The sequence below is a fragment of the Salvelinus fontinalis genome, chromosome 6 (genome assembly GCF_029448725.1).
Source record: "Salvelinus fontinalis isolate EN_2023a chromosome 6, ASM2944872v1, whole genome shotgun sequence".
Classification (NCBI taxonomy): domain Eukaryota; kingdom Metazoa; phylum Chordata; class Actinopteri; order Salmoniformes; family Salmonidae; genus Salvelinus; species Salvelinus fontinalis.
In genome coordinates this window covers 27,028,804-27,040,457 of record NC_074670.1, presented here as the reverse complement: position 1 = coordinate 27,040,457, position 11,654 = coordinate 27,028,804, and the positions used below count along the sequence as shown (strand labels likewise).

General features: G+C 41.4%; 1 protein-coding gene across 3 annotated transcripts; it reads right to left on the bottom strand.

The window, feature by feature from the left end:
- Positions 1-811: 811 nt before the first annotated feature.
- On the bottom strand, positions 812-8,638 carry zgc:113210 (uncharacterized protein LOC541387 homolog). 3 transcript variants are annotated; one of them, XM_055925826.1, is made up of 10 exons: positions 8,046-8,638; positions 7,531-7,947; positions 7,356-7,443; positions 5,944-7,123; positions 5,223-5,510; positions 4,914-5,010; positions 2,995-3,904; positions 2,780-2,849; positions 2,343-2,517; positions 812-1,689 (listed from the first exon to the last, which is right to left on the bottom strand). In XM_055925826.1, the coding sequence occupies exons 4-10, from the start codon at positions 6,260-6,262 to the stop codon at positions 1,536-1,538; spliced, it is 2,013 nt and encodes a 670-aa protein (XP_055781801.1). In that variant the 5' UTR covers positions 6,263-7,123; positions 7,356-7,443; positions 7,531-7,947; positions 8,046-8,638; the 3' UTR covers positions 812-1,535. The 3 variants fall into 3 exon arrangements, with proteins under 3 accessions (XP_055781801.1, XP_055781802.1, XP_055781804.1); XM_055925827.1 differs by having other exon boundaries at positions 5,223-7,123; XM_055925829.1 differs by lacking the exons at positions 5,223-5,510; positions 5,944-7,123; positions 7,356-7,443; positions 7,531-7,947; positions 8,046-8,638 and adding an exon at positions 4,031-4,164 and having other exon boundaries at positions 4,914-5,004.
- Between the last annotated feature and the right edge of the window lie 3,016 nt (positions 8,639-11,654).

The window sequence follows — 11,654 nt, the reverse complement described above, 5'->3', positions numbered from 1 at the left end:
ATAAAAAGTGAGTCCAGGAACCTGGCAACGTTGTTGTGCAGGATGGTCTTTCTTGCCCATTCCATCAGTGTCTTGTCCATTGCCTTATTGCGTAATTTGTGGTATTTCTTGAAAGGCTGCACTGCTTTGCACCTCTCACATATTTTAGAAGCACAATTTAACAACTTTTTGCAGTTGTCACACACCTTCTTCGTTGAGCCATGAGTTCTATTGGTTAAATTTGATAAAGAATGAACAAAGAAACAAACAGAAGCGTGTCAAGAAGAGCACGTGGATAGTACATTTGATTTGACAATAAACAGTAGATGCAGTCAAAATGACCTCTTGAACAGGTAACCCGAGTGTCACCTAATAGAATCAGCTAGATTGGGTGAGTTTTGATCATAGCCTCCCAACTCACTATTAATCCCATTCAAGTGCAACATTTTTTAAATAAACTACTCAGCAGCAGAACACACACATCAAGTACAGGTTGAATGAATGGGGGATTAATGGAGATTTAATTGATTTATGGCCAATTGTACTTAAAATTGTTTAACATTTTACTGTAATTTAAGGTGTGAAATTAATCAGCTACCAGTCAGAGAAAAACACCTCACTGTAAGGAGTAGACAAATTCCATTCCTCAAGCTAGACTGGCAATGGCAAAATGCAGTTTAATACAAAACAGGACGTTTTATCACAAATAAGTAATATTGAAAAAGATAACAGCTTAAGCCCCCATGCACTCTTTGTAATTCTATTTTTAAATCACCACCATATGTATAAAAAAATCACTGTATTTAATGAAAAATAACTCCAACATATACTGTATGTTCAACCATTTATTTCCTTGAGCCTCCTTTGGCCCTAAAAATGCTCAGTTTGATCATGTGGGCATTAGGAAACACATTTGAGTATACATTATTTACATACACAGACCAGATTGGCTGATAGGATGGTCTAGAGCCCACCCCCTTACCCAGATGAACAATCATTGATCTATTATAATTAGATCACATTGTGACGTCATGAGGTGGGCCAAAAAGTTCCATCCCAACTAGACTGGCTGCAATTCCAGGCAATTTTCAAACAGCTCGTACACAAAAAAGGGCATAATTTTCACAATTTCTGAGTTTTATTTCAACCTCATCGTGTGAAAATATTTAACAAAGCAGGAAAATCAAGTTTAACTGCACTGCCCCTTTAACACTGTAGGGAAATGGGAACTCGTCACGAACAAAATAGAATTTATCACACTGATTTTGTTTACAATAAGTCTACAAAACGTCTTAAATTTGTCAACAAAAAAAAAAACACTTCCAGTAATCATTTAGAACATCATTATAACATAAAAGTTATAAAATCACGTTTCCCCATCACAGACAGGACCAGCCAACAGCAACATAGGACAAATATTCCAAGATGACAGATCTCAATTGCAACCTGTAGTGGTGATTGATTGATATTAAAAAAGAGCAACATTACAACATTTGAAGCTATGCATCATGTATGTGCATCCTTGTTTGTGTGTTTGCATCTCCTATGAAACTGGTTCACCATTCAAATTCAGTCAGGTCTTTGAGGAAGGCGGCAACTGCATCGGTCTTCCTTTGCACAACTCTTCCAGTCCTGCGGCTCACCCCGGCTTCTGAATCAAGGCATGAAGAGCATTTGGTTCCTTCATTTGGGTTGATCCCTACTAGACACCTAAACAGTCAACATAGAAGAGTTAGTCAATCCAGGCATTGCTTTCACAATTCTTTCAATTCAGGTTGCAAAGCTACCGGTAATTTACCAATCTACCAGAATCTTCAGTAATTTTGGTAGTTAGGAGAAAATGTATGGCAATCTATTGTAACTTTGGTAATTTATACTTGAATAACTTTAAAACATATGTATTCATATATAGTATAATTTTTTTATATGTGTCCATATTGTCCATGAGTTTCTTGTAGATAGACTATAAGGTTCAAGAGAAAATAGCCGAATTAATGAAAAAAATCTAATTATATTTAGGATGTTTTACAGCTTTGTTTTTCTATTTTAAAATCATCTTCTTTAATTATTTCATATATTTACATGTGAAAAGGCCACAGAGGGCCAGAGATAATTACAGACACCTGTGGTAATCTGAGGTACCCAAAAGGGCCACTATGTATTGTAATAGATTACATAAAATCCTTGAAAGATACCAAAAATCTGGTAGTTTACTGGTAAACTAAAGTTTCCAGTAATATACCCTCCCTTTGCAACACTAAGTAAGTCTCTCAAAACTGAGATAAGCAAAAACAAAATGTAATTTAACTGCAAGGCATGCAAGACAAATGTAAGTGCTGGATCAATAAATGTTCAATACTTGCCTCTGAATAAACTCCAGTGTTGCTGAGGCTGTCTCCTGGTACTCTGTATTGAACACGTAGAAACAGCCGAAGAGCACAGAGAGGGCAGCAGCAAAGTTGGACTGATTTTCCAAAACACAGACCACTCTTCCCTCGATCGACACCATCCATTTAGATGAAGCCAGCAGGGAACTCCCTGAGGTATACAGTAACAATGATTGTGTTACACAAGATATTTTCTAATATAGGCCTACACAATATATTACTGTTCCACCACAATTAAATATTACAGTATTTAGGCTAGAATTCATCTTATTGTTCTATTCTTCTGTGCAGCGTTAACATTATGTAGTTAAGTACCAGTACGTATTTCTGGTGGTTTATCTAGCCCCACCATGGACATAATCTGAGTTATGAATATGATCATCTCCAGTTCATACACAAAATGTTGTCATTACCAAGCATGATAAGTCTTGGAGTGGCCGGCAAATGCAACTGAGCCTCTACATCCATCTGGGTGTCATTCACCTACATTAAACACAAAAAGAAGGTTGTTAAATCTTGATATGATCAATCATGTGTGTAAAATCACAGTATAATGTATATAGTCCCAGTATGAAACAATCAGAATACAATGTTTTTTATTTGAATAAAATCACACACAATAACTTACATCAGCCAAGAGGAAGAGAGAGTCCTCTTTCTCTCTGAAGTGGGACAGCACCAGAAGAATGGCAGCACAGGCTGTGAGGTCCTTGTTTCCACTGAGGTCACCTTCAATGTCATTGAGGAGACTTATGACGCCTCTCCTCCATTTGGGTTTCTGACTTCGGAAGAAATTGACAATGGTCTTTCCCTTGCTCAGCAGAGCGTCACTGAGGCAGCGGTCGATCTCAACTCCAGTGAGCATGTGGAAGTGGGCGCAGAGCCATCTCTTGGTAAAAAGAAAAGGCCATTGTTCCTTGACATCACCGATGCTTGGGGCTGGCCATGCATTTATCATGTGGCGTTGGTTAATGTACGTAAGCCTCATGAATTCATCCACGTCTCCCCTGTCCACACCTATGGGGCCTGCAATGTTGAAAATGGTGGCCATAATCTGTCTCTTATTTTCCATGGACTCAGTAGTCTCTCCTTCCGGAAGGTCCTGTGGGTGCCAGTTGATGCACCCATAACTGTCCATTTTTGTTCTTGCTGTTTTGGCTTGTCTGTTGCTGTGTTCCCCTTTTTTGCTCGTCTTGGGTCTGCGTATTCTATTTTCAGTGTTCCGGTTCACATGCTCCACTCTTGTCTTTATTTGGGTGAGCAAGGAGGAGTACCTTCTGCTAAGCAGTTCCCCTTCTTTTGACAGGTCTGCAAAGCTCTCTGGATATTCTGCAACTATGGCTTTGGCTATTTCTGCACATACTTTCTTGTTGGGGTTGAGGCAGTGTACACGCATTGCATCAACGGTGATCCTCACCATCAGCCGCCTATCTGCCGCTTCGACTCTTCGTCCCTCTGCAATGGCTCGCCTGAGGCTTTCAGGCGTCTGCTGCCAAGGGACATGAAAGTTGCTGATCCAATCCTCATCCTCCTCCTCCCTAAAAAGCAATACCAATTGCATTGGATAAATTGATGGTTGCTTGTGTGGCAAGTGTTCACAGTGCTATACAAAGCCAATATGTTATTATATGTTTATTTTTGTCTGAGCCAAGATTATTTGGTACCTCCAATGCATCCTGGTAGAGAATTATTGACAATGATGATGGGAGGCTCTTGTAACAGTCCATTTTTTTTCAAATTTGACCATTTGTCATGTCCTCATTAGCAACAAGGTGGATCATTTTGTACTGGTCTTTCACTGTTGACAGTCCAAGAATAGGTGTCAGAGTCTCTTTGATAGGGATCTACTGACAGAAGCGTATCCTGCCTGTAGCATCGGAACCAAGACATCTGAGCTGAATTGGCTCAACATAGTCTAACATGTCCGGTTAGACAATAAACCGTTTCCATTTATACTTTACACAGACCTTTCGTGACAATCAATGATATTTTAAAATATCTATTAAAATATTCTCCCGACAGTGAAGCACCGTTGACTTTAACACAATTTTTGTCATTTAGCAGACGCTCTTATCCAGAGCGACTTAAAGGATCAATTAGGGTTAAGTTCCTTGCGCAAGGGCACATCGGCAGATTTTTCACCTAGTCGGCTCGGGGATTTGAACCAGTGACCTTTCGGTTAGTCGCCCAAAGCTCTTAACTGTAAATATGTTTTTATGTAAAGTACAGTAATATAACAGGAAGCTTTATATTACGGAAGATTACTGTACTGTTTTCCCACATTGAAAAAAAATGTGCAAAATTGTAATGTAATCTACTGTGTTACACTGCAAAACACATTGAGAGTATTTTACTGTGGATTTTTCTTTCACAGCACAGATAAATAAAAAACGGACAACCCAAAATCCAGACCAGTCAAAGCACTAAAATATGCTAAACATGAGAGAAATATTGCATGCTCCATGTTTTGCAAGACAACTTAACTAAATTGAATCGCAATTTAAGTGAAATTGTGGACACCCAGACTGTGTGGATGAAAGGTCATACCTGCATTTTGCCCTCTCCTTGTAGGCACGCAACTTCTCAGGGTCAGCACGGATTCTCTCTCTGTATTGCCGCTGTGTCTCTGCGCTTGACAGCCTCCCTGATGTCAAGAGACAATAGAACCGTATTGTTATTGGCATGATCCTCTTAAACCTGAATTCAACTTGGATTTTACTATGAACTGCATAGCAGACAGTTGTTTTTAAACCCATAAGACCCCTTACAACTTTACTACAATCCTCTCACCACTCCACTATAAAAAACACAACATCAACAAACAGAAAAGGACAGAGACAAGACACACAAGCATACTTTTCACATGCTCTGTCGATGTCTCCTCAGACTGTTCTGAACGTCTATCGCCTGGACTCTGGCTACCAGCAACAGAAGACGTTCCATCAGACTCTTTCCCCAAGACATGCATCGGGCCTAAACCCTCCTGTTGTTCTGCAATGCTCTCCTCACTCATCTCCCATTTGATGTAGAAGGACCCAGTGTCAGCAGGCTCCTCTTTTATCACTGGGCTGGTGACTGGACTGGCTGATGGGGACTGGCCTCTGGCTCGCTCTGCTGAAAGCCCAGGAGTCCCTGCATTGAGACCTGGGATTGAAACAAATACATGATATCTAAAGCAGGGGTTGGTCACAAACTGGCCAGGTTTGAGCATAGACATTTTCAAGTTGCCTTTACCAGCAGGGCGGTTAAAATGAACAAGATTACAAGAAGATGTCTCATCATAGGCGTTGCAATGTTAAATGGGGCAGTACCTAGTACACAATGATAATCTGCAGAGCATATACTGAGGCAAATTGGGTAGTTAGCTACATGACCTCATGTACCAGATTTGTCTCAGTACTGGCAACAGCATTACTTTAGCATATGGGGAATATCAACTACGAATACATTCATCCTCATGATATCATATAGTGTCTATAATGATGTACACACTGACATTTATGCACCGGTGACTTGAGTGGGAATGTACAGTATTATGAACTACTGATAAACAAGCAATCAGGACAGAGCTACTTACTGGGGAAATCCATTCTCCAATCATTTTCGCTTGCCACCTCGTTCTCATTGCACATCGGTTTCCCAAAATCTCTTTCTGGTGACAGTGCAGACAATTCAAAGGATAGGCCTACTCGAAATGTTGTTAATTCGTCTTCAGCTTTTTTAAGCTTACATTTAAGGGTTTCATTTTCTTTGTCCCTCTCTGCCACCTTCCTTTCATATTCTATTATTTTGGTACTGTTCATATTGTAAATAACATCCATGACAGTATTTACCGCTGTTCTGATAGCATTTTCCACTGCACGAGCGTTTTCTTCGTTATGTAAACAGGAATTCATTACTCTACTTGGGAGATTTTTTTTCTTCTTTTTAACTAACCCACACAACCTAACGTTATCAAGTTTGCTAAGTTGGCCAAGTCAGAGTGAAGCAGCTGATAACTAGCTAACCCTTTTGTCTGTGGCACTGTAACGTAACATTTCTAGCTAGCTCAGCTGGCTAAACAGTCAGCAGCCAACAACTTTACCGATGTGTGTGTCAGTTTGTAACCCTTCAGTAACAATATTATCAACGAGAGAAAGCGAACGAAAACGTGGTATTTCAAAGGCACTCACTTGTATAAAATATTCGGAAGAAAATTAATTTGACATGTTTTAGAGAGCAACTGTATTACAGCTCAACGTTTACCTATCAGTTCACTTCCGCCGCGCCAATCGCGCGCGTCACGTGTCAAATGTGTTTGGGGTGGCTCAATCACAGCACCGTCTAGTGGTAAATCAGTGAACAATAGCAAATGGTGTTCAATGTGAATTAATTTACCGACATCTCTAAATAAAAAAAACATAGAACATTAACAGCCCGAACCAATTCATTGAATAACTGGATCATTACAATATGATACAGAATTCATCCTCTCAAACAACAAAGGAGATATCAACAAATATGATCCCAAAATCCCCATCTTTGTTTGGCAGCCTAAACTCATCTGTGCAGGCCTAATCCCCCCTACTGTCTGTGGTGTCCCCTAGTCTCCCCAGGTGTCTCTGTTCTGTGGGAGGTGGCAGGGCTGTGTGGGGTTCGTTTGCAAAAAGGACATTTTGCGGGCACGACAGCGTCTGGCTGCTTCTCTCCAGGCCTCTCTCTTCAATCTGCGGGTCTCTTCAGGTAAATCTGATATCGACACTTTCCTCTGCTGATTCCTGAAAAAAAAAGAGTGAGTATGAACACAGATTCTTCAACAAATGCACATACACATGATCAAATATAAAACATATTGCATGCTCTGTTTTCAAATGTCTGAAATGAACGTCTCCATGTTGGACAAAGGAATTAAGATTAATTGAATTCAAGTTAACGTCAATATTCTCATCAAGACTATATTGAAGGTGGACACCCAGACTGTGGTAGTGAAAGGTACAGTAACCTATTTACCTGCGTCGTTCCTTCTCCTTGTAGGCCCGGAACTTCTCAGGGTCAGCACGGACTCTCTCTCTGAACCTCCTCTGTGTCTCTGCGCTCCCTGAGACAATAGAACCATATTGTCGTTGGCATGAGCCTCTTAAACTTGATTTAAAAAAATCATAATCTCATCATTTCACATGCATACTTTTCAGATGCCTGGTCGATCTCTCCCCATACTCATGTCCACTCTGGCTACCAGCAACAGGGTGAGTTCCATCTCTTTGCCTGGTTGGAGTTCCACCCGTCTGCTGGGCTTCGTACTCTTTTCCCAGGATGTGTATCGGACCTAGGCCCTCCCGTTGCTCCCCAATACCATCCTCACTCATCTCCCATTTAATGTAGAATGTCTCAATGTCAGAGGGCTCCTCTTTTATCACTGGTCTGGTGACTGGACTGGGTGATGGGGACTGGCCTCTGGTTAGCGCTGCTAAAAGCCCAGGCTCTTCTGCAGAATGGGAGGTAGGGTTCTGGTGATGGGACATATAAATAGTTGATGCCCCAGTGGGAAAAGCTGTGCCTTTGCACTGGGAAAAAACCTGTGGAGGAGTCCTTCCACCAAGACCTGTGATCAAAACAAAGATATTTGAACAAAAGTAGGGGTTGGTAAGTGCATGTCAAAGAGCTAAACATTGGGATAAAAACAATCGGGACAATACTCACAGGGGAAATCTATTCTCCACTCAGCTTTGCTTGACACCTCGTTTTCATTGATAATTGGTTTCCCTCTTTGCATTTCTGGTGAAAGTGCATAAGTGCTTGACCTGACTTGATGACATTCATTTTCAGAAAATTCAAAGGAGCCTCGCAATGCTGTGACCTCACGTTCTGCTGTTGTAACTTTGCGTTTCAGCGTTTCGTTTTCTTTGTCCTTCTCAGCCAACTTACTTTGATATTCCTGTATTTTGGCACTGTTGATACTAGAAATAACACTCACAATAGTATGTATCGCTGTTCTAACTGCATGTTCGACTGCTCGAGCGTCGTCTTCATTTTGTAAAACAGAGAACATCGCTATACTATGGAAATATATATATATATTTTAGACATGAAAGCCGGGCACTAAAGACTGCATGTGCACCAAGCAGTGCTAGCCGACAGCTTCTAACACAGGTGATGAGGTAACAACAAATTGGTAAGAGAACGAACCGGCGGTATTTCACAGGAACACGTTAATACCAGAGAAAATAATACATTAAAGAGAACAGACACAGTTCATGTTAATTATCTACAAAAACCATTCACTTCCGCATGTATTATGTCTTTTAAAGGTGGTAGCGAAGTCACAGCGTCGTCTAGTGGTAGCTAACTCAATAAATAATGCTTTTCTTTCAAGTTGTAATGTCACATGCACAAGTACAGTGAAATGCCTTGCTTGCAAACTCAAAACCCAACAATGCAATAATCAATAACAATGTATCACTAGAAAGGAACACACGATAAATAATAATAAGAAATATGAAATACACGATAAAGTAAGTAAGTAGGCATACTATATACAGGAAATATTTAAAAAGTCAGTTCCAATACCATGCATGTGCAGGGATACTGGAGTGATGGATGTAGATATGTATAAGGGGGACTAGGCAACGGGATATAAGATAGACAGAGTAGCAGCAGCTTGCATGTGAGTTGGTGTGCGGGTGTGTAGAGTCAGTATAAATGTATGTGCATATTATGTGTGAGTGTTTGTGTGTGTGTGTGTGTGTGTGTGTGTGTGTGTGTGTGTGTGTGTGTGTGTGTGTGTGTGTGTGTGTGTGTGTGTGTGTGTGTGTGAGAGAGTTTGTTGGGCTCTGTGAGTGTGCAAAGATACAGTGCAAATATTGAAATAAAAGGGCCAACTTGCAGTAGCAGCTTTGCTCCACATGATGGTAGTATACAGCAAATAATATGGACATAAGGGAAGAAAGTTGCCCATTGCTCCAATGCTGTAGGTACCGGCCTTTGAGGGATGGTCACAGTCCATTATATACGCACAGGTGCATTATATCTTCAAAATAAAGCCAGAAAATTTTATGGGAACATCTTTACAAATTTATGTGGATATATCCATATAATGTGATTTGCTGGCTCATAACATTTCAGGTTGTGGAGATGCATGGAAATCTAAATCAATTGTTGTGAGCAGAAAGTATGGGATAGATTGGGGTTATCTAAAAATAGACAACCAAAAATATAACATTAAAAACTATAGCTTTGGACATCTCTTCATCGTTAGAAGGATGGACCAATATGAGGTAAAGTCAGGTAATCTGTATACATATCCTGCTTAGTTCTTACTGTCTGACTGAAATAGAAAAAAACATGGAGTCATCACAAGTGCAAACACAGTCACAGAATGTTCTTTTTAGCCTTTTTGGGACTTTGGTGATAGGGGAAGCGTTCTTTTCATTAGAAGTGGCTGAAATGTCTATCCCAGATCTAGGGGTTTTAAAGCTCCTGAGGCTGCTTCACCAAGTTGTTCTGTGACCCGGATACTAAAGCAAAGTGGTGGTGTCTTATCATGGGGGTTGGAGGGATTATATGTTGAGAGTAGGTGGTGGTGAAGTGGAGGTAGTAGGGGGAGATATGCAGTCTTGCAGCTGTGCGTGTGCATGTGTGTCCGTGTGTTTGAATAAGGGGAGAAAAAGGTTCAGAAGTGCTGGAGCAGAAAATCTCTCTCCCTCCTCTTTTCTCTCTCTCCCTTTCTCTTTCTCTCCCTCTGTCGCTGGGCCAGACGTAAAGCAACAGCAATTTGTGCGATTTCACAGTTCACTGGGTCCCTAAAACTCTGACTGCCCTGCAATGACAGAGGGAGAGGAGGAGGAGAAGGGAGAGGAAGGAATGAGGAAGAGGACAGAGATAAAGGGATGGAGAGGCAGGGTGGTGATGAGGAGGAGGATTAAGAAAAGCACATGAAAAAGAACAGAACATTGTAGAGAGATGGAGGAAGATTGATGATAACATATGCATACACATACATATTTGGCTGAATGTGAGGGCAGGTGGTCAAGATGTGTACTTTATTGTGATGAATACATGCATGTGTATAGTAGTACTGGTCCAACACTGAAACTGTCAAACCTTGATGAAGACATGGGGCTATTATATTCCCATCTGTAAGAGACTCCATCTTACTTAAACAGTGTAAACAGTATGGTATCTCAGGTCTATAAGGAAATACTTGGGCATTTCATGAAAATACCTTTCTCGGAATATGTTTAAGAAATAAGAGCCATTTTGAATGCTAATCCCAGCATCTGACCCGGACAGAGTCCTAATCCGTTCATCTCTCCATGCCCTCTTAGATATCAATAGGGTTCCCTTTGGGTGGTCATTACCCTGCCAAGTGTCTGTCCTTTGGAGCAGGGTCACCCTCGAGACCCCTTAAGGACCCCCACCAACTTCTGAAGACCTGCACGGCAAGAGGTTAGCGAGGTCACAGACAGATTCTTGAACAGAGCCACAGACGGGTATACATACAGACCAACTTTTCCTTTCTTCACTTAATTTCATACAGATAGTGTCGTCTTTGTCAGTGGCTCTCGACCTTAGTTGGCTATTCTTAAACACCTTGCAGCAGGCATGCATTGGAGGATTGAGATCAAGAGACTAATTTCCATCCTTAAGTCATTCAGAACCCCAGACCGCGAGTCCAGTCTAGGGATAGCCGACACTACGAACACCCCCTCTCAAGACCAGAGGGCAGGGAAAGCCGTTAAGAGGCTGAGCAAGAGAGAGAGAAAAGAGCGAGCCCTTGAGATAAGAGGTGTCACCTGAGTGCTTTGTCTTGAAAGAGTTAAGAGCGGGTTCAGGGGGGGTTCAGGACATCTGGGCAGGGTTTGAAGGGTCAGCCAAGGGACAGGAAACCCTCCTAATCCTCCAGCTGGGCCTGGAGGAGAGGATTTGGCCCCACTCGGCCCCCAGCCTCCGGCCCCAATCCCAACACCCACAACAGTAGCTAATTGAGCCCCACTCTGATCACAGCACTCCCATCTAAAGCCTGAATGCTTTCACTGGCTTTTGGAGCGCAGCCTGGAAATCTGTACTACTGTATCTGCTATGGTAGATAGATGTTATCAATATGCACAGCATATAGGAAGCCTGCAAATTGAATTCTAAGCACTTCACACAGATGTACAGGCGGATGCAAAGGCTTTGAATATGTTCTGCCTGCCTGTATGCATACAGTTAGACACTGTTGGCAGGCATGTAAAGAATATTGATAACTAGATAGGCGGATGGATGGCCTTAGAGTTCAATGAAGGAATAGAAGGCAGTAGTTTGTATACA

What these genes read in the sequence shown, in the direction of transcription:
- zgc:113210 (XM_055925826.1), bottom strand. Translation starts at nt 6,262, where the DNA reads ATGAATTCCTGTTTACATAACGAAGAAAACGCTCGTGCAGTGGAAAAT. An exon ending in AAGGAGAGGGCAAAATGCAG is followed by an intron (nt 3,905 to 4,913) that starts GTATGACCTTTC and finishes ATTGCTTTTTAG; the next exon opens with GGAGGAGGAGGATGAGGATT. An exon ending in TCCAAGACTTATCATGCTTG is followed by an intron (nt 2,518 to 2,779) that starts GTAATGACAACA and finishes TGTATACCTCAG; the next exon opens with GGAGTTCCCTGCTGGCTTCA.